The following is a 22,473-nucleotide window of genomic DNA, read 5'->3' as shown; positions in this document are numbered from 1 at the left end:
TGGTTAAAGAAGAGGTAGCCTTCCTCATGCAAAAATGGTTTGTGTTCGTTTTAAGTAGGGCCAACCATATGCTTTATGGGCCAAGTCATTAATGGTCATTTTTCATAATGTTCAAGCAAAAAAAAAAAAAAAAAAATAAAATCAGGTTGCAATCTATTGATCATACAAAATTCACGTGATTTATTGGTGCATTGACAATTGGTAGTTGTCAATTATTGATAATTGTCAATTGGTAATTACCAATTATCGGTAATTGTCAATTGTTATTGGTAGTTGGTCTGACAATGAAGGGGAGGAGAGCTGAGAAGTTTTTGAAATAGAAATACGTAAATTTTCAGTCAAAATTTCTTCTTAGAGGAGGGGGAGGGTATCGCCCACATCCTCCCTCCTTGTGCAAAAAATCAATAATGGTACCTTTAACATATACAGACGAAAAAGAAGCTTATTTATACTAATAAATACTAAAACAAGAAGCCTACAATACGGATTGGTAGAAAGAGATGAGTCTATAATTTGTTCTATTATATTACTATTTTTTCACTGGAAGTTTATTTTCCATTTTTAACTCTATTGTTGAATACAGAGCTGCTTTTCACTTTTTTAATTTGTTCTGCTTAAAAAAAAGGAATTTATGTTCTTTTTAGAGGCTATTTATGTACTTCTAAGCGAGTTTTGGAAAAATATTTTTCTAGTTTAGGAAATTAACTTGATTGAAAGCCATGTTCTTTTCTGCTCCAGGGACTGTTGTTGATGATTAGAAGCAACAAACAATAATAGCCTACCTTGGAATTCAAGGAAATTCAACTGCTCAGGTAGACGAAAGTAGCTAAATACACCATTATATCTTAAAAAAGCGTCGTGGAATAAAGGACCTGGTGCGGGCATGTACGCAAGAATTAATTCTTAGTGGTGCTAACGGAAAGGGTTGGATTGAAAAAAAATACGAAAAACAGATGGATTCCTTTAAAAAAAAATGCAGGAAAATATGGTGTAAATGGTGGGGCGTTGATGAAGTGCAGATTTCAGGACGAATCCCCTCTTGTCGTTTTTCTATAGATCTTTTCGTATTCGGCTGAAAATATCCAACACATAACTATTTGAAAGTAATGGGAACAAGTAATCGCAACAAATGGGAATTTAATTTTTAATGAAGAACATCTTCAAATGCAGTTTTGGTAATAGCGGTTGCTAAATAAAAAAAAGGAAAGAAACTTTGGGAAAAAATCCGCAAAAATCGCTAAAAACATATGCAGCAGTTTTTGGAAATCAACACAATGTTAATGTTTAATTCCTATAGAAATAAAACATTGCGAAGTTATAATTATTATTTTTCCCTATTGGTTTCCATGGTTCGTCGTGGCAACACCGACGGAATAGGGTTCTACCCTAAAAACTATGTATTTCGGAACAAAAACAAAAAGCAAAAAAAAAATCTTAAAAAGCCGTGGTTCTCATGTATGAATAGACCTCAGATGGTTCCAGGTTTTGGGGGGAGGGGCATTTTGATATTCTTGTTTCTGTAAGTTTTATAGATCTGTATCAAGGATTTTATTTTTAGAAGGGTTGAGGTTGTTGTGGAGGGTGAAAGTCCACCTATAGTTAAGCTAGATTACCCTAGATTACCTTGGATTAGCTCCTGCTGGATCCCCTCATCCTTAATTAGTCAGAAGATTCCCTCTCTCGGAATGTCGAAAATACCTAAAAAAAAATTTCGTGTTTGGAAACTCCCTCTCCACAAGGGGAAAGATAATCTAATCCCCCCTCGAGGGGTTTGACATAAGTGCATCTATGGTTATATTGGCTTCAGTGTGGGTATATATCATCTAAAATTTAGGGGGATCGGATTACATTCCCCCCCCCCCTCCGCTGTCCCTGAAAAAAACATAATTTTTGGCTCAAGTGCACCTCGCCGGTGTATTACTTGATGTTACGGTACATATGCAGTAGACTGTATGGGAATACAAGAATGCATATTCCGCTGATACTAATGTTTTGTTCTCTGACCTATTTTGCTTCCGGCTATATTTTGCTTACGAGTGCTAATGTTTTGCAATTTGTAGATTTGACATATTGGCAATTGTTATGCTTTTTTCATCCCAAAGGTCAAGTGAAAGCTATAAAACTTGCCAGATAAGGTTCATCAAAATAAATAAAATCTGCAAAATTATTTATTCTGAACAGTCAATACACTTATCACATATTGCAAAGCTTATGATTAGCTAAGTACCAGTTCATTCTTGACCCGGGCCTGATGGGTAAATTTTGTGCTGAAAATACCACATTTTTTAAATTTTAATTTGATTTGAGTGAGATCATCTTGTTTTAGACGCTGGTGCTATTATTCCTTGCCCTGATATTCTTCCAGGTCGCTTGATTTTGCTACCACTGTATTAAGCACATGATTGAGTGTCTTTATCTTCTTTTTGCTGTGGCATTAAAGCTGAAATAGTTCCTTTTGAGCCTTTAAAAAAATCGGCCCCTTTTTTTGCTTCAGAAATTTTCGACTCAGCTAATGATCCCTGGTATGACTAAAGCGGTAACAAAAAATCGTCACTACCTCCTCCGCTCTCTTTGTATCAGGAATATATACGAAAAAGCTACAACGAAGATACGCTTGCCCGAGGGGTCTATCTCTCTCAGAAATTATGTACACCAAGTGGCCCGTGTCAAGCGTGACGGAACTATGCCAGGCGTTTTGGGAACCGTGCCAAGCATGGCGGAACTGTGCCAAGCGTGGCAGAACTGTGCTGCACATATGGCGTCCTGATATGTGTATGAGATTACCGGATGTCAGTACCCCTGGTATTTGTCACGTATAACAGCGAATACATTGAAGACTAGCGTCACTTTATCGTTATTTTGAAATCTTTAAACTTGTCCTATTTGATTTTTTCCAAATCCTTGAGTAACTCAAGTAGCAATTAAGGTCACTACTATGTTTTATCTTCTCCTACTCTTACCTAGTCAACACAATGGTGCTGACTGAAAATTTAATCAGATTGATTTACTATATTGAACTATGAAAATAATTCAAAAATTCTTTGTGAATTTCAGTCCGAACCAGGCCGGTACCAACATAGAATTTGAATTAGTCTAAAGCTTTAAGTTTTAAGTTTCAAACGTTTGTTTACCAATTTCTATTCCAAGTGATATCCTTTGTTTGGAGATATTTGTTTTGATGTTTCCGTTACACAATGTATCTGTTGAGTTTGTAATCTGAGGTATTTTCAGTCCTCGAATTTCAGTGGATTATGTTATAATGAGTATTCATATTATACTAATTTAGTTCTTAAACTAAAACAATTACATTAAGAGTGAAAATAAAGATTAGGAATATAAAATTTTTAGTGCCTGAAACTCTGTGTGCTGAGAATTTATAACCTTGGAAAGACTACAAGGGAAAGGGTACGCATTAAACACTTGTTATTTTAATGAAATGCTCCGTTTTCCTTTATTTTTCATAAAATTTGCGTGTTTCTGCTGTTTTTACGGAATTAACTTTCGTATGGTTTTCGACTATACGAATGAGGCTCTTCTTTTTTCACAACCAGCAAGGATAAAGTGTTTTTGTTGTTTGGCATCCCTCTGAACATTTCCTTTAAGTTTCACCGTAATACTCTTAAGTTTTTTTAAGATCCAGGATCAAGTGTCCCCTCTTATCTTAATAAAAAAAAACCTTATATTAACAACCGTCAACCCTGGAGTCAACACTGGAGGCATAGTTATTTGACCTATGGACTATATTGAAGAAAATGACCATCAACATTTTGATCGGATGCATTTGAGAAAAAAGGGCGCGGGGGTGACTGCCCTCCGATGACTTTTGACTCTTAGAAACGACACAGGATCTTTTCATTTCCAATCAATGAGCCCCTTTCCAAAATCTATACGGCCACTCTTTTCATAAAGACCTTATATGTTAACAATGGGCAACTTGCATAACTTACAGTCCTTGCCCTGGGGATCAGGGGATCGGTAAGCCAGGAATCATGTTTATTGGACCTTTGGACTATTCTGAACCAAATGCATGTCTCAAAATTTGAATCAGATGGGTTTGGGGAAAAAAGGGTAGTATACCTTCGATTTCCAATTGAATGAACCCCCTCCGAAATTTATATGACCACCCCTTTCATATATACTGCCTCTGGGAAACTAAATAAATAAAATAAATAATAATATATTGAAACCTTATCGCTCTTTACTATAGGCAACACTATAGCGCTGCCTCTGATTTCCAAACTTATTTTTGCACCTTCCCTATTTTGCACTCTCAAAACCTTTAAAATTTCATTCAGTTTATAAATATTTTTATCTAGGGCCCTCAAATCATCTGCATAATCTAAATCTAGGAGAGTTTTACCTTCCCACTTGATTTCTTCCTCTCCCATAGACTTTGTGGTGTTCGTTAGGACAAAGTACATTAAAATAATCTTATTAATGGGATAGAACACAACCCTGCTTTGCTCCTCATTCAACATCAAACCAGCTACTATCCTCATTTCCTACTTTCACCGTTGCAAAATTGTACATAGATCTGTATATTGTTCTCGTACATAGGACTAATCACCTAATGCATTTATCTGGTATACTATGCAAAGATAGGGCCTTCAATAAAGCTCTTTTATCGGCTTAATCAAACGCTTGTTCGTAATATATAAAACTGAAAGAGTTTGATGATTCAGGCACTTTTCAATTTACAATCTATATAATCTTATAATCTAATCTATGTTTTATCTTAAGTATAATCTTATAATTACAATCTTAATTTTATTATCTATGAGCGAAATTTGGTCGACGCGTCCTCTTTAATTCATTAAACCACGCTGTTCTTCTCTCAAAACTTTATCTGAAGCATATTTAGGTGCTGCATCCATACTAAGTATTTTGCTTCCTTCAGAAATAAAGCTAATGCCTGTATAGTTACCACACTAACTCTATCACCATCCTTATAAAGCGGTTTCACTAAAGTTTTTCATAAAATCGCTAGGTACATCCTTTTTTCAAAAATCATATTCATAATCTTCAGTAATTTACCTCTAACTTCCCAGCCACTTCGAAAACTCGTTTACCACACTATCAGTACTTGAGACCTTATCATTTTTTAATCCATTCTCTAACACTTCTTTGTAAATGAACCTTCCTTACCTTCCAAATTGTCACAAACTTTTTCATTCTTTTCTTCGTGAGTCTTGAAACTGCTCCTGAGATTTTGCAGATTATTTGTCCACTTGTTACCCACTTCCAATTTAAGTTCCATCTGATCCTTTATCCCTCCGTGAAAGATTCAGCTTGCTTTCCCAAGCCGTTCCCACAATATTACAAATATGCTATTTGAATAATATGGTAAAACATTGCGTCTTATCATTTACCTTGAAATTTAACACTGAACAGGTTCAAGTCCCATAGCGCTTTTAGTGCAAGAATTTAGTTAAATTCTTGCACTCCCTTCCCTCAGCACAAAATTGAAAGTACCCTCCCCTCCCATCCTTCACCACTACCTCAAAGTTTCAACTCCATCCCTGGAGCCATTCGTGGAAGATTGCAGATTTGCTATTTAGAAAACGGAACACATATAGTGTCTTTTCATTCAGCTCTGCAACCTTCTCCAATCAATTCTCATTCCCTCCCCTCCCTCCTCTCTTCAGGATTCTCTGAAAGTTTCAACTTGATACTGAAAGCTGTTCCCAAATTTGACAGATACACTCTATCAATACAACGACAGCACATAGCGTCTTGCGGTTTTCTTCGCCACTATACTGTTCATAGATTCTCAGTCCCGTAGGAGCTCATCTTAGTACAATAAACTCTTGACGAATCGGAGAATAATATTTTTAATCCTTCCCGCTTTCCAAAAAACCCAATTTCTAAGATGTTGCAGGCGTGCTTTATGAAAACTTGGGCGCAGATAGTATGTTTTGATTTACTAACGAACTTTGTTAATCCGGAGTATGTTGTTCAGAAATTCTGAAAATCTCGGGCAATCTCCTAGCTGATTGGACAACCAAGACAAACATAGCCCTTTCTGCTAAAATATATCTACAAACAATGGATGATTTACATAAGTCAGGCCATTGCCCCTTTGCCTTTGGGAGTGACGTTGATCCCAAAAGCATAGTAATTTTACCTTTGGGCTATTTTGAATAAAATGCATATCTCAAAATTTTAATCCGACATTATGGGGCGTTAAGGGAGCCGAGTAGCAGAAAAGAGCACGGGAGGGGGACTAGTTTCCTTCAGTAACTTTCAATCATTAATTTGAGAACTACAAATTTCTATTTTCTATTATATGAGCCCCCTTCTAATTTTGTGCGACCATCCCATTCATATGAAATGGCTGGAAATAAAGTAAAAAATAAAAAAAAATAATACGCTGATAGCATATCGCTCTTTATTATAGACAGTGCTATACTGATCCCGTTGGTACGTTTTTTAATGATTATTGTTCAAAAGCAATCATTTTATCCAGCACATGTGTATTAAGATGTGGGGGGGGGGTCAATTCTTCCATACTGTGCCCTTGAATACTGTGCTCTCTCTCTGTGTTTTTCTGTATGTCTTAGCTGGTGGTTGCTTGTTTTTCTGTCTTTGTGTGTTATTTGTCTGACTGTGTGTTTGTATGAGTTTTTTGTCCCTCTCTCTCTGTGCCTATGTGTCGAAGTGACTGATTGCTTGTATCCGTGTCTGTCTGTGTGATTTTGTGTTGATTTTGATAATATCACGTAAGGTTTCGATAATGTTACCGAAGATTCTGCTTAATTCAGGCGAGAGTCTGATATCGTAATGCAAGATGTTTAATTTACGGATACTTGGCTAAATTTTTTATCAGTATCACAACCTATTATCATATGGCACCCTTCCAAAAAAATCCCTTGACTGAACCAGCTGCTAATAGCATAAAAATTCTGAGTCCAGAAGATTCGAAGTCCAAAAAAATTTTGTCAGAGGAAGAAAACAAATTCATTATAAATAATATTTTTCTAATAGGAAAAATCACGACTAACATATCTATATTATCTTCATTTCGTGTTTCGAAAATATCACAAGTGGTTTTTTTTTAAAATATATTTTACGTCATTTTAAGATATTAAAAAAAGTCTGAAAGATATAAAAAATTAAAGTTAAAAAAATAAGGACAAGACAGGGGGTCAAAAAGCTGGGGAGGGGCATTGGGGCCCTCGGAGACCGGGCCATAGATTACCATAAGTTCCCTCTAAAAGAAGGGTTATTGTAAGCACTCATTCCCATGAATATCATACAAACGGTTACACTATGTCTATGTTATATAGATGCAATCGAGTAAAGTTCAATACTATATCATAAATTCAATCAGTCTAATTTAAAATCAAATAAAATGGTTTACTTTAATCATTTCCAGACATGCATGACTAAACAGGTTTTTTCAACTTTCATAAGGCTGGTTTTTCACGTGTTACGCAAATTATTTAAGCGTTGGATACCTGTCTGTAAGTTGGTCAATGGCCCAAATCGAAGTGTCCAATCTTTAGAGCCCAAATAAGAGTGTATAGTCCGGAGTATAGGCAAGCTTTAGTGCCCAAATAAGGGTGTAAGTTCAGTACCCATCTTTAGCATACTACCTACTTCCGAGTCAAAAACAACTGCAACGTGGTCTGTAGAAAATTATCAGACTAAGCAAACATCAATCACGAGAAGCTCATATCATTTCCATTGAGTAACTAGGGCGTTCAGAAGACTTGCTGATATTGCCCTCATCTCTTTCTCCTGTATCCAACAATAGAAATATGAAATAATTCCTATTATTCCGGTCCTCCTTTGCTTTAAGGAATTAGTTTATACCATGTTTTCCATCCTGACATTGCTATCTTCTCTATTTACTCCGCCTTCATTTTCTTTATTTTTGCTGCACTGTTGATTTACCCAGAATTTAAAGGGTTTTCTAATTTTGAAGCAAAATCTACATATTTAGTCCGAATTGATAGGAGAAATAAATGAAAAAAATGGTGTCTAAGTTACTTAGATCCAAAACTTCCCTATAATGATGGTTTAATTTGTTTTGCTTATTGTCGGTTTAAGATTGATGGGATTTTGTTTGAACAACTTGCTATTTCTAAAGAAAGTACGGTTTTCGGAATGGTTTTTATAAAAGTACAAGTTTTTCCTCGAAAACATTAATTTTATAAAAGGACATAGTAATTACATGACGCTGGCCTAGTAGATTCATATTTAGTTTTTAATACATACCAACTATTAACTTCATGAGCAGTCCAACAAATTGCTTAAGAATTTTATGACTTCAAAGCCACAGAATATATTTACAAGAAGATGAATCAGTATATTCACTATCCATATTTTACAGAAATTTACAAGTTAACGATCTTTAAGACACATAGAATCCTCCCCAGCCCTACGTGTTGCGTATTTTTATAACATAAAACTACATATTATATTGCTGACTAAGCGCTCGCTGCTGCACTACAATATGCATAAATGTACATGCGTAAATATGTATGTGCATACGTAAATGTGCATAAATTTGTTAATATATAAATGTGTATACTTTGGTATAAGAAAATGCCATAATTTTGATAAGTTTGGGGCCCATTGGTAGGATTGGGCATTTGACCCAGAAGCAGAATGGTTTGGCCGTATCCTCACCCATGTCCACAAAAAAAAACCCAAAAAGTCTGTCTTTTTTTACAGAGACCTTCATTGCATCAGTTTAATGAATAGCCTCACATAACACGATTTTTCACACGCCTTTGAGAAGGATAACAACTGTGGACTGGCTGATTTGGCCAAAATTGGCGTCAAAAATAGATGGTACTATTTTAGCTGTGACTATCTTTAAAGCTTGCACAATATTGTGAACTGCCTTTGAGCTAAACTAAAGCTATTTTAAGATTTAGGCTATCATACCAAGAAGGAATTTTATTTATAGGAGAAACTTGTTGAAATTTGTGAAAGAAAACCTAAAACTCATTTGGTGGAAATTTTGCACAAAGGAAGAAAATGAAGGATTTTTATTTCCGCCTCCACTTGAGGAGGGTCTAATAGTTTAGAATATTTCTATTCTCACATCACGGCTTTGAATTATACATCCAGAAATCAAGTCTTTCATGTTGTTAAAGCTTAAACAGTAACCACCTACCTTTTTTTTATAATATGAGCTGGGGTATTACCCAGCAGTACTTATAATCACCAAATTCATTTGTTGTTTTAAATGTTATGAATCTTTAATGTAGCAACTCTGGTGATCTTAGTAGCTTTTAAAGCGATCCTAACAGTTGGCATCATGACAACCTATAAAATTGTTTCAGGCTCATATGGTTTAAACTTTAAACAACTATTTTTTTAACTCTGCCGGCGGTTTATCCGCAGTAACACTCATCTTCGCCAACTTCAGCAGTTGTTTTAACTGTTATATGATCTTAAACTTTGTAACTGTTGTTATCGTAGCAACTTGTTAAGCAACTATAATAGCTCAGATCAAGGTATAATGCTTGAGTTTCACATAGTTCAAAATTTAATCCGCTGTCTTTTTTTTAGCTCTGACGAGGGTTCTACCCCAACAACACTCATCCTCGCCAACCTCAGTAGTTGTTTCAACTGTTATAAAATCTGAACGAAGAAATGATCTGAGTCCCCTTTCCTCACAGATGAATACCCACAGTAATCTTCAATACCTTACTCCTGTTGACAAGTAAGCTCGCTTTTTCGTAAGATTCATCACTTTCATTAAAAAAATAAATAAAAAAGAAAAAAATAGCATCTCAGACTTAAGAAATCACAGTTTTAAATTTTTTCAGAAGAGGCTTACCTATTTATACAAGTAGTAGCGCTGTGGGAATTTCTATTTGAAACACATAAAAATTAATTTTAAACTGGGGCTTTGCACCTTTAATAAATATTATAATAGCCCCCTCCCCGATAGCGGTACCTTGGAATTAACTAAAAGCACAGACGAATTATATAAAAAATAAATTTTGGGCTGAATGCGAGTCTCAAGACTCCGACTGTGTTTTAGCTGTTATTGCTAATTAACGAGAAATCAAGGAAATTTAGTTTAAACGAATTGACTCTGGGCTTAAAAAAACGAAGAAGGATAAGGATATGATTTTTTTTTTTTACGCCATTTTTTATATTTTGATTAATTATCTGCATCACTGAAAGTATTCTAAACTAGAAAATCTTGAAAAACTTGTTCCGCAAAAAACCCAATGAAAAAAAAATAATGGAAACTAGTTGATGAAAAACAGAAAACATATCCAGTCATCTGGTCTTGAAATCAATAGTAACTGAGTGTACGTTTTATGTTTGGTAATTAAATTGATATTTGATCGACTTACGTTGGTTGTCAGCTTTCTCCTTCGTCCCGTCGTCATTTTTATTAGTCTTTCTTTTGCTAAAAAAAACGGGAAAAAAACAAAAAGAACGAAAAAACAAAAATTGTTTAAAAAAAATAACACGCACGTAACAAACACCACTACTAAACACACGAAGAAAAAAAAGAAGAAGAACTCACATTATAAATAAACTTTATATTACGTTATAAATTAACATTACATATTACATTATGGAACTTTATTACATTACATATTACATTATATAACGTTATAAAAAAAAGTTTGTTTATAATGTGAGTTGTTCTTATTTATTTATCTATTTTTTTCCTTCTTCGTGTGTTTAGTTGTCGTTTTTTGTGTGTTTTATTTTTTAAAACAGTTTTTTTGTTTTTTCGTTCTTTTCTTTTTTTCGTTGAGAAAGGCTCCCGGACGTGGGGCCAAAATATTCGGAATATTTTTTAATTAAAGTGTTATTTTGTTTTAATTTTTTGTTCACTGCTTTGTTGAAATTAAAACCCTTTTTTTCTTGCTTAATTTTTGTATGTCTTCCAACAATAGAGTTTTGTGGGGGGAGGAGGATGCTTTTTGTTGGATTAATAAATCTTGTCTCATCATCAAATAATGTATATAATTTGAAAGCTAACTAAGCAAGTTTATTTGCGTGTTCTAGCGAAATTTCATGCGTTTTGATGGCTATTATAATCAAGGCTGTATTCAGGGGGGGGGGGGTTAGGGGGTTTGAACTCCCTCCCCCGAAATATTTGTCTGACTCGTAAAAATGTAAAAAAATGGATACAAGCAAATTTGTATTCTTTTTTTGAGTGTTTCTGTGTAACTCCCCCACGAAAAACATATTGTTTAAAACACTCCCCTTCCCTACAGAAAAGTCCTGAATGGCTTTATTTCCTTTATTTATGAATATATTTGCTATGGCTGATCTATAAGGGCAGGTAATCTTGTATCGTGTTGTAACGAAATCCATAAAGCCACTAAAATCTTGCCACCTAAAACTATCCTTGCCTATAATATTAATGAATTTAACATTGCGAATCAACTTTTTGGTATTTCGAAAACATTAGGTTATCAAGTTAGTACTTTTACGTCCTAATATTTGAGTACTCTACTTTCCTCTTTTTTCAAATTTGTTTTTCTTCATTGGTAGTGATCTTAACAGTCATGAACCATCAAGAGCCTCAAGTCTGGTACACTCATTCAGAAATAAGCTAGTGCTTTGGTTGGGCTTGTAAATTTTCCTCCCTCTGACGGAATATAAAACTCCAGTTCAAACTAGAAATTTAACTAATTTGGTATTGGAAATTTCCACTTTTAAACACAAATGTTGGGCAACATTATTTGTTATAAATAAATAATAAAAAAATGGCTAGTGTACGGACTATTTATGAACTCTGCTCTTGTGTACAGTTCATTTTCTGGGTGAAGGAGAAGGGGCATTAGAGTATCTTTTTCTTCGTTACTGACCTCCAAGAGATGATCTTTGGTGGGGGGGGTATGTTTTTGACATAAAGGTACACTGGTAATAGTTATAATTAAAGAGCCCTATTAAAGGCTAATGTTCACATTCCATTTCGAGTCCATTACCCTTCTGTTTCTTGCAATTGTCTGTCTTTTCTTTTGCGTCTTGTCTGCGAGCATAGAAGTTTTTCTTTTCTGATTTTTTTGCTAGGATTAAATTAGAAATTTCCAAAAATGGCTATCAGACCTAAGGTTTAACTGGGGTCTCCATCAATCTTTTCTAAAAGAAAAAACTTTTCGTCGAAATATTTATGACCGTGAGGTTTTATTGTATAGCCCTTTTTCTTAGTAAACAGCTAGCGACTGATATTTGCTCGTTGGATAGACTCCATTTCATGAAACTTGATGAAATCACGTTATAATGTGGCAATGATTTTGAAATTTTTGCTAAAAATGTACATTTGGAGATTTTGTCATCATTAGAAAAATTCCTCTGAATTTCCAGTTTGATGGTTCAAGTCCACTGTTTAATTCTATAATAAAATAAGATAATTACGTTAGGTCTTTTCTGATGAAAGGTAATAGGCTGCTAAAAATGGGCTTTTGGCAATTTCGTAAGGGCCAAACGAAAGCCAAAACGTCTTCGAGTGGGATGGGAAGTGGTGACGGGAAATAGATTTTAAGGATGTAAGAACTTCGTGGGATGGGTCTAAGAGTGAAGCTCTGAAAAGGAGGAGACGAAGGAGGATATTGCGCAGTTGTATTAGCCTCAAACCCCTTGGTGTTATGATGCTGTTAGTTTAAGTAGGATTTTTCACCTGTTTAGTTGGATCCAGCTAATTAGTAATCGTCTATTTTTGAAAAATTTTGCTTGCTGAAAAGCATTTCTAATTGGCTTTTTCTCTGCTAAAATTAATGTTTAAATGGTTTTTAATCTTATTTTACAGGACTGTTTTTTTATAATTACTGTTATTATTATTTTTCTGTTATTTTACAGATTTGTCGTTTGTATCTGTCATGTTAGCCTTCTGTTGTAGAAATCCATAGTTTGGTGTAACCTCCCACCAACACAATAAGCCTCAACATAATTGTTAAAAAGAGATAATACCAAGCGATTAATCAACCAAGATTTTTGGGAACTAAATTCACCTTCAAAATTTCATTTTGTTGTGACGTTTTCTTGGCTTTACATTCTGAAGTAACGTTTCCGATCCTGTCCTCATCTTAAGCAAATTTTGGAATAATATTATCTTTCTCCTTCTAAGTTCAGTTTTCTCTCTTTCCCTCCCTATTTTTTACCCATACCTTACGATTTCCTGTTCTCTCTTTTTGGCGTTCTAACCATTCAATTCCATGGTTTATCCCTTTTCTTTGCTTTTTAGCTCTGGTTACTCTTACGGTATGACACAGACAATATCTGGATCTCAGCTTTCTTCACTAGGTCTCAACCAAAATATTGCTTCACCAGTGTTTACAGGCACTGCTGGTAGAGGTTCTGTCCTAAGTAGTTCTACTCCTTCACCGCTGAAACCTAAATCTCTGGACGATTGGCTCCCCTCTCCCGCTCCCATTTCTATGGACTCACCGCCGCCAAGTAATTACCCACCTAGTACAACAAATTTATCATCGTCGAATGGGGCATGCAGTCCGGCTGGGAGCTACGAGCCATACAGTCCTGGAAACCAAAATGGTAAGTCCCACTCCTATTCTTTTTGAATTCAGTGGGTCTCACAGTCTTCATAGATGACTTTATAGTACGGGGGATAACAGACTTGATTATGAAATTGCCACTGAGAAAAGAGACTTTTCTTTGGAGAGAGTTATGACTTCTCGTATATCCCTTTTTGAAGAAGTATTTTGGTACTTGTATGAAATACCCCTACCGCTCAAGTTGTTCATTAATTTACGCATTGCGTGTTAGTTTCTTCACCGGTTTTATGTTAGCTTCTTTCATCTTAGCGCGAGACAAGGCAAAGAGATGTGACAGAGTAAATGGAAAATATATAATTTGGGCTATATATTTGCAGATTAGTGGTGGAGTGGGGGTAAAATATTTGACAGTTTGAAGTTAGAAAACAATTCTTACTACATAATATGCAGAATAATTGTACCTAACACATCAGGTATATAGACCCGCTATAATTTACCCCCCCCCCCCATCCGTAATGTGCACATTTATAGCCCAAGCTTGTTTCTAAAGTATTATATTTTTATCATATTTAGGTATATTTCATTAGGATCGAGCGTCAGAAAAACATATTAGAAGAATATTATGTAGAGGGTATTTCATACCAGTGCCAGTTTTTTTTTTTTTTTTTTTTAATGTAATTTGAGCTGGGAGAGGGGAGGACTTGGCTTCGTATACAATAATTTCGTGGCTACAGATGACTACATGGCTACATTGATCGCAAATCATGTGCGTCCTTCATTGTTATAATTAAATTGCCCAAAAGACGCTCATTCATTTATTCACTATATATTTAGTACTATCGAATATATCAGGATATGTATCAATATATCCCAGTTTATTGGTCGAATATCAATATTGAAAGCTCTTTACAAAGTGTTTACGATCATGACCACTATGATACTCCACCATTATTCTAAATAAAGAGATTCCTTTAAGCTCTAATTATTGTTATATATTAGTCGGGGATGTGGATACAGTAAATTTATAAAAAGTAGAGTAGCCACAGCGTAGGGTATTGAAAGGAGTTTGCGATATTTGGATGATAAGTACCAAGATTTGGATGCTAGTAACCAAGCTAAATATGACTCTATAGCGTGGGGGCTTCAAATTCTGACGAGAACATCAAAAATTCAAAAAAATGAATGTGGCACTAGACTCCATAGTCCAACCGGGGGTTCTGATCTCTGTTTCATGGCCCCTCAGCCAGGATGTCCAATGGAGGATTGGGGGCTAGCCGTCCTGTGCTTTCGCGCACCCTTCCTGTTTATCTTCCCCTGGTTTCTCTTGGTACTCATTTAGATCTGATCTGTCTGTAGCTGGTTCGCTGGGTCGAATCTAGTTGGAGGAAATACTAGATAATGTTCAGAGAATTGTCTGACTTTAATTTTTGGTACTCGTCTGAACGGTTGAATATCAAATAAAAGCTGGGCAAATAAATTACTTCTTACTGATTAGGGCTAAAATGAAAGACAGTTTCAGATGGTTAGGTCAAGTTTTTAGATTAAGGATAAAAAGGTACCAAATTTTGGTTAATGCAAGGTTAAAAATGGTTAATTTTGTCAATGCAGCTGGGACATGACAAAAAATATAACGTCGTCGAAAGGGATACCAATGTCATAAAAAAAGATTGAAAGGAAATGCTAACTATGGGAGGGTGTCAAAGTAAAGCTGTGAATAAATTAGGGTTGGGGAAAAGGCATTCACTGCTCTGTTGGCCTTAGGTGCCTCAGTCCCGCGATTTATTTTTAGTACTTTTATAGTAAAAGGTTGAAGAACATATGGCTCTTCTTGCTTGATAGAAAAGCCATAATAAAATACAAAAAAAGACATATCTTCCCTAGGTGTTTTTTTTAGATGTTTTGATTTTTGATATTGCCTTCGTCTTTAAATTGCCATTTAAATATCTTGTTTTTAATTGAAATTTACATTTATAAACTATAACCCAACATACCCTCGACTAATCTATATCCGCTGTGTGTTGGTTTTTTATTTATTTTTTTTTTTTTTTTTTTTTAATGACGGGCAATTCTGCAAGGGTAACACCCTTATTGTGTTTGCTGAGGCATCAGTAAGGAAATAGTTCTTTCCTTTTTCAAATTTTCCCAGTATCTTATTTTCTATTTTTATTTTCTACTTTGTTTTGGATCACGAAAATCATCTTTGAAAAAATTATTTACATCAATAAGTGTTTCTTTTAAAGTAAAGGGGGGGGGGTTAAATTCTTTCGGGTTTTATTATTCCTAGTCCTAAATAGAAGTTTCAGCCGAAGCTAATTCGATTTTACAATTTTCAGTATTTCAAGGGTTTTCAAACGTTAATTTTAAGTTATTTTTGGGCTTCTGGAGCAGTTGAGAGCTACCTAAACAAAGTAGCTCACTCTAAAATATGAAACACAACTTTAATTTGTACGCAAGTACGTTCGGAGAGGGATGGGGGCACCATTCTGCTGCCCTAAAATTTAAAGATCCTGACTATGTTTCCTGTAATGTGGCATACTTTTCATACAGTTCAATTGTTTTGCAGGTTTTATTTTTACTGGTTTTGTTTTTAAGCGGAGTTTAAATTTAAGGTTCTATTTTAGATCAACTAAACTATAAATGCTCTTTAGAAACGAATCATGTTGTTTATTGCCAATTCCCCTGAGAATATTCATAGAATTTCTCTACTGCCAAGTTTGCAATACGAGGATCATTATAAAAGATGTAGAATCTGTCAGTGCTCTGAACAGTCTCTGTTTAATATGTTAATTACACAGAGATTTAATATTGGTCATCAGACACGTCTTAATTACATTAAGGAAACTGGGATCAAGTGCTTTTTTTTCGCCTGAAAAAAAAAATGTTTATGAATGAAACGTAGTATTTGTTCATTTCAAACTACGACGAAAACTTAGTATTCTGTGTATCATCCAGATGCAACACTTAATGGGGAAGGGGAATGATGTGCTTTTTCTGAGGGGAGAAAACACAAAAAGTGCATTTTTAGGACACTATTTTTCAATTTCTCCTGGAAGGGGATCCTCCAGATGAACTTTTGGGTGGGAGGATGTACTTTAAATCCACCCTCATATATGCAAATACACTGTATGTTTATGCAGTAGTTTTCAAAGATAAGAGAGCCCCATGCAACTCGAGTAGTTAGGCCCCTTGGTAAATTGATAACACGCCAGGTCCTAAAGAAGACCACTGTGAGTGTGCCTGACCGGCCGAAACTCCTCTCTATTTCTCTGTTGGAGCTTGGTAACAACCCTATGTATGTACATATGCATGAAAATCAATAACTATAGTTGTCATTCATTTAATTGCAAATATTATTAGAGAAAGTAGCAAAAGCTTGTTGCTCAAAAAGCAGGCCAGAAAAGGCATGTGCCAGATGATTTCTGCCGTAGCTCAAGCTAAGTGAGTCTTGACCTATCCTTGCAGTTTGCCTTGATAAAGAGCCATTAAAGTAGAACTTTTCCTTGTCATTGCCAACGTTAATATTTTTCTATGTTTTGCACATAGCCGTGATTTTCCATTTAAAAAACGGAAAAAGATGTTTAAATTCTCCCCGGGCCAGTATCGGTTTTAGGTCTCGTTATCTGGGGGGGGAGGGGCGAGGTATACCACAGGAATGTAAAAATATAAAATAAAAAGACTTTAATGATTGTCAGAAATTCATATGTCAGAAGAACTGGGGGGGGGGGCAGCTGCATCCCGTACTGAGGCCTAGAATCGTCGCTATACCGGGCCATTATTCAGTATTTTTATAGGTTCAAGTAGCATTTATTTTGTTTTTATTTCGATGTTTTTTTTTTACCTGTTTGTCAAAGAAAAAAAAATGAAACTGAATTTCATATCTCTAAGGCTTATCTATGCCAAGATAATCTAGCTATCTTGTGCAAGTAATACACAAATGCAGCATTTTAAGGAGGGGGAGTCAAAATATTTTCTCGGAGCGACCGGAGACTTTAAAAAGGGTATCTTGTCTCCAAATGCCCAGACTCTTGCATATTCTACTGTTTTCTCGAAATCCTTTTCTGTTTTATCCGTACATGACTTCTCAGTAAGATGGCTGGTGTAGTGATGAGTTATTTAAGTAATGAGTGATGAGTTTGGTAGTATAAGCTACCAAAAAAGGAAAACAAGTATGGGGAAAGGATTATTCCTGTTATTTTGGAAATATATTATTGTGCAATTTAATTGGAGTTCTAAGTTATAAATGAAAGATCCAGTCATAACCAGAATTTTATTTTTTATTTAACTGTTTAATTTTCAAATTCGATACTTCCAATTAAAGGAAATCTATGCTTAATTTTTGGTACCAAGGATTTTAGAGCATGAATCCGTTTTCTCCGTCACATCTCCTTTTTATACAAATTAAATAAAAAAAACAAGTTTTTTTTTAGCTGAAAGTAAGTAGCAACATTAAAAATTAAACGAACAGAAATTACTTCGTATATGAAAGGGGTTGCTTCCTCATCAACGCCTGCTCTTTACGCTAAAGTTTGACTCTTTCTCTCAACTCTGCTTTTTTAAAACAGTAAAAAACTGTGGGGGAGTAAGTCGTCCCCAAAGACATAGTTATAACGTTATTCGACTACGCTGAACAAAATGGCTATTTCAGAATTTTGATCCGTTGACTTTGGGAAAATAATTAGCGTGGGAGGGGGCCTAGGTGCCCTCCAATTTTTTTGGTCACTTAAAAAGGGCACTAGAACTTTTCAATTTCCGTTAGAATGAGCCCTCTCACAAGATTCTAGGACGACTGGGTCGATACGATCACCCCTGGGAAAAAAAAACTAACAAAAAAACAAACAAACAAATAAACACGCATCCGTGATCTGCCTTCGGGCCAAAAAATAAAATTCCACATTTTTGTAGATAGGATCTTGAAACTTGCACAATAAGGTTCTCTGATACGCTGAATCTGATGGTGTGATTTTCCTTAGATTCTATGACTTTTAGGGGTATTTCCCCCTATTTTCTAATATAAGGCAAATTTTCTCAGGCTCGTAACTTTTGATGGGTAAGACTAAACTTGATGAAACTTATATATTTAAAATCAGCATTAAAATGCGATTCTTTTGATACAGCTATTGGTATCAAAATTCCATTTTTTAGAGTTTTGGTTACTATTGAGCTGGGTCGCTCCTTACTACAGTTCGTTACCACGAACTGTTTGATTAACTTCCATCTGGTTAAAGACAAAGTCTATCCAATGTTTTTTTTTCATGAAACAAGCTAATTGATCTTTTATTATAATGAGAAGGAACGTGTATTGTATTGTTCGTATTAGGTATTATAAATGAGGATTATAAGAATGTATCTATTGCAAAAATATATGTTTTATTTTGCATTTCTGTTTATCCTTGTTGTTTTTTTGTCATATTGTCTCTTCATTTTTGATGGTCTCCTTTTTCGTAGTTGATACACAATAATATGGTCTTAGACCTACTTGCGTGGATCAAGCTACATGTTGGATTTGGTGTTATTCACTAGAAATAAAGTGAGTCTAAACAGAAGAATCATCCTGATATTTTGCTACACGTGCCGAGAATACACAATAACGGTAAACAGAAAAACTGTTAGTGACTCATTAAAGAGGGCTTATCTTGGATGTTTTGGTGTTAGGCTTGGTGATCAGGATACAACCTAGGCATAGTATATTGTCTGTAAAACTTGCACATGGCATTTACGATATATACTACTGGGAAAAAGGAGCAGTGTGAAAATTTTGACACCACTGGTTTAGAGATAACCCCAAAATCGGCTTAATAACTTTTATTTCTGCCTGTTAAATATTATTGCAATCATTCAGGGGAACCATGACAAGTGAATTTATCCTCATTTAGTCTAATTCTTTATCCCTCCCTCGGAAGAAGGGCCGGTTCTGATGTCTCACTGGCTAGTGCAACTACGTAAGGACAAGTGTTGTCCTCTGATCAGCCTTATGATACTACTGTAGGTGACAGTGATAGCATCCAATTCTCTACGATTTAATCAAGATGGTGCAAATGACCTCACCAGAGATCTCAACCTATCGAAAGTAGCTACTGAATCCTTGAATTCCAGGTTGGAGGATAAATATTTACTCGCACCAGTAACAAAATTACATTTCCTAGTGCAAGAGAGAAAGACATGCTCCCCTTTTCTCTGAAGAAGAAAATTTTATGTTGTGTTTTGGATTAGTGCGCTGGATTTAGGATCCTTTGTCCGAGAGGGTGAGGGTTCGAATTCCAGTGTACCCAACTATTTGGTTTGATGACAGTGGTCAAATATGGCTCTGAAGCATGGGCGCTCCGAAAAGCAGATGAAAATTTACTAGATGTTTTCCACAGAAATTGTCTACGGATTGTTCTGGGTACCCGGCTGACTGACCGTATTTCAAACAGTAGGTTATACGAAAAATGTGGTTCAATTCCGCTTTCTAGGGCTATAATGAAAGAAAGGTTGAGATGGCTAGGCCACGTTCGGCGGATGAAGGATGACAGATTGCCGAAGATTGTCCTTTTTGGCCAACCGTCTGGGGCTACACGGAAAGCAGGTCGTCCTTGTCTGGGTTGGGAGGATGTCATAAATAAAGATTTAAAGGAAATGGGAACTTCCTGGGAGGTTGTAAAGAGGGAGGCCTTGAATAGATTAGGTTGGAGGAGGAGCGTGCGTAGCTGTGTTGGTCTCAGGTGGCTTGGTGCTTCAGTGAGTTATTAGTAGTAATAGTAGTAGTGTATATTTCTATGGGGCGAGGGAAGCCTGTGAGTAATTTTGGAGGTGGATTTGGATAAGGTTTAATGATGCAGTTTTTTGCCATATTTACTTCGTGAAAAACATGTGTCCCCCTTCTAATCTGATTTTTGGCTGTCTATGTCATCTTTAGTTTAAGCCATATAATAATCATACAACTTTTCAGTTACTCTAGACATGAAACTTGAACAATGTTCTTTGTGAACTACTCTAGCGCTACCTACGAAATAAGAAAATTCACCAGCTTAAGATATAAAGTAGATGCTATCAGTTCAGTCGTCCAAAATCAAAGCAACTTTTATAGCTTTTTCATGGTTAGGAGGGTAAAATAATACTAAAGAAGAAGAAATTCTTAATTTGGGGTGGGGGGAGGGGGAGGTGAGAGTGCTATCTAATGATTCTACTTATTAATGAAAAATTAATTTCTGTAAAAACCCTTTTTTTCCTTTTTTCATATTTTTTTTTCTATTATTAAACGTCTGACTCTTTTCATACCATTTCCTTTTTGTATACAATTTTGTTTGTCAGATCTTAATATTTATCATTTATGTCCCTTTTACTATTATTTGAATTGTCTGACTTTTTTCTTTTTATTTTCTGGTGGAAATAAGCTTTTTTCGATGGGGTTCGACAGGCATCTTTAATGTCAACTTAATGTTAATATTAACAGCATAAATCACTGGTAAAAAATTATCGAAGTTATTTTCATTGCAATCTCTTTTTATCCTGTTGAATTAATCGTAATTAGCATATAGGCTATTGAAAAAATGGCAAATGATCATTCATTCAAAAAATTACAACCAGTCTTCTCTGCAGTTCCTACTGAAATAAAAGCATTCACTGGCAATGAATGATTTATTCGAAAAACTGACAATCTCAAGCATCAACCTTACATTGAGTGGGATGGTTACATTTGCTTTGCCAGAACCCGTTCTTCTAGGTTTGGCTGTTTTTTGGCTAGTGCAATTCTCGCTTCCTTCTAAATTGTCTCGAGATTTTGCCAATAATGAACACGTCGTCTCACGCCCTTACGTGACTGCAAATGGAATCATCACCTTTAGAGCCATCGCTGCGACCTTGAGATAGGACACGTTTTCTATTTCTGTCCAAAAGCTGCTGCACCCCATTTCAGTGAACATGTATTTCGCGCTCCTATTATTTATCCTATTAATAAACTGTTTTTTAGTCGAATTTTCCCCCTTCGTGTCAAGGCTCTGACGAAACGAAGGCTGATGGAAAGTATAAATGGGTTGCTGATAATTGAACAATTTTTGTGAATTCTTTTATGTCAAGAAAATAATAAAAAATTTCATCACACAGATTTAAAACATAGCGTTTCTTTTACCTCAAGGACATTTGTCATCGAGCTTAAGCCCATTGTCGATCAATATTCGTGTTCAGCTCCAGAAAGTTCTTCCTTTGTAACCTGGAATGACACGGTTTGAGCTTCAGTTCGAAGACTGCCATTTTTTCATGAAATGAGTGACATAACCTCTTTTCCTTGCAGTGTTAAACTGATTGAACTCTTGAATCCAGATTGGGATAAAGTAGATCATCAGTAAATTTGGATGCATGTCTGTTTACCCGTTTGTAAAATATTGCTCCATTTATGCGTGCACTATGAAAATCCTCTTGAGAACTTTCACAAACACGAAAACCAAGAAGAACAATAGGGAATTTCTCAAGACATTGGGAAACAGATTAGAATGAATATTTCGGCCCTATGTCCAAGGGCCGTCCTCAGCAATACAAATAAGAAAAAACAACTTACAAGAGGATAAAATCAATAAAACTAAAATGAACAGTTTTTCAAAACAGTCCCAGCATCCTTACCTCAGCGAAGTTCCTCTTCGCTGATTACATCAGTGAAGAAGTAGAGTCCTGGTTGAACTTCGCTGAGGTATGGATGCTGGGACTGTTTTGAAAAACTTTTCATTTTAATTTTATTGATTTTATCCTCTTGTAAGTTGTTTTTTCTTATTTGTATTGCTGAGGACGGCTATGTTGTTTGGGGTTTCGAGGTTTTTTGGGCAACAGATATTTTTCTTGAAACCTCAGACAAGCCTTAATGGTTTTGACAGCCAACTGTGTCGACAAGCTAAATTTCTGCAGTTGGTCGGCCTTGCTTTTGAAGAAGTCGCCTCTTTTTTTTGCTAAAAATCCCAAGCAAACTTGATATGATAGACTTGTTGGTCTTTAAAGAAATATTTTCTAAAGAACCTTGTATGAGGATTGTAGACCTGCCTAGATAGGTTTCACAGTTATT

At 35.4% G+C, this 22,473-nt stretch overlaps 1 protein-coding gene across 1 annotated transcript in view; it reads left to right on the top strand.

Moving 5' to 3' along the window:
• Positions 1-22,473, top strand: part of LOC136027382 (ecdysone receptor-like) — a 113,528-nt gene that overhangs the window by 29,134 nt on the left and 61,921 nt on the right. Inside the window, exons 3-4 of the mRNA XM_065704569.1 lie at positions 9,526-9,679; positions 13,178-13,485. Coding sequence (XP_065560641.1) covers positions 9,526-9,679; positions 13,178-13,485 — 462 coding nt within the window. The remainder of the gene's footprint in view (positions 1-9,525; positions 9,680-13,177; positions 13,486-22,473) is intronic.

The sequence above is a fragment of the Artemia franciscana genome, chromosome 5, assembly GCF_032884065.1.
Source record: "Artemia franciscana chromosome 5, ASM3288406v1, whole genome shotgun sequence".
NCBI classification, from domain to species: domain Eukaryota; kingdom Metazoa; phylum Arthropoda; class Branchiopoda; order Anostraca; family Artemiidae; genus Artemia; species Artemia franciscana.
Note: the sequence above shows the minus strand (reverse complement) of the source record. Positions and strands in the feature narration are given on the sequence as shown.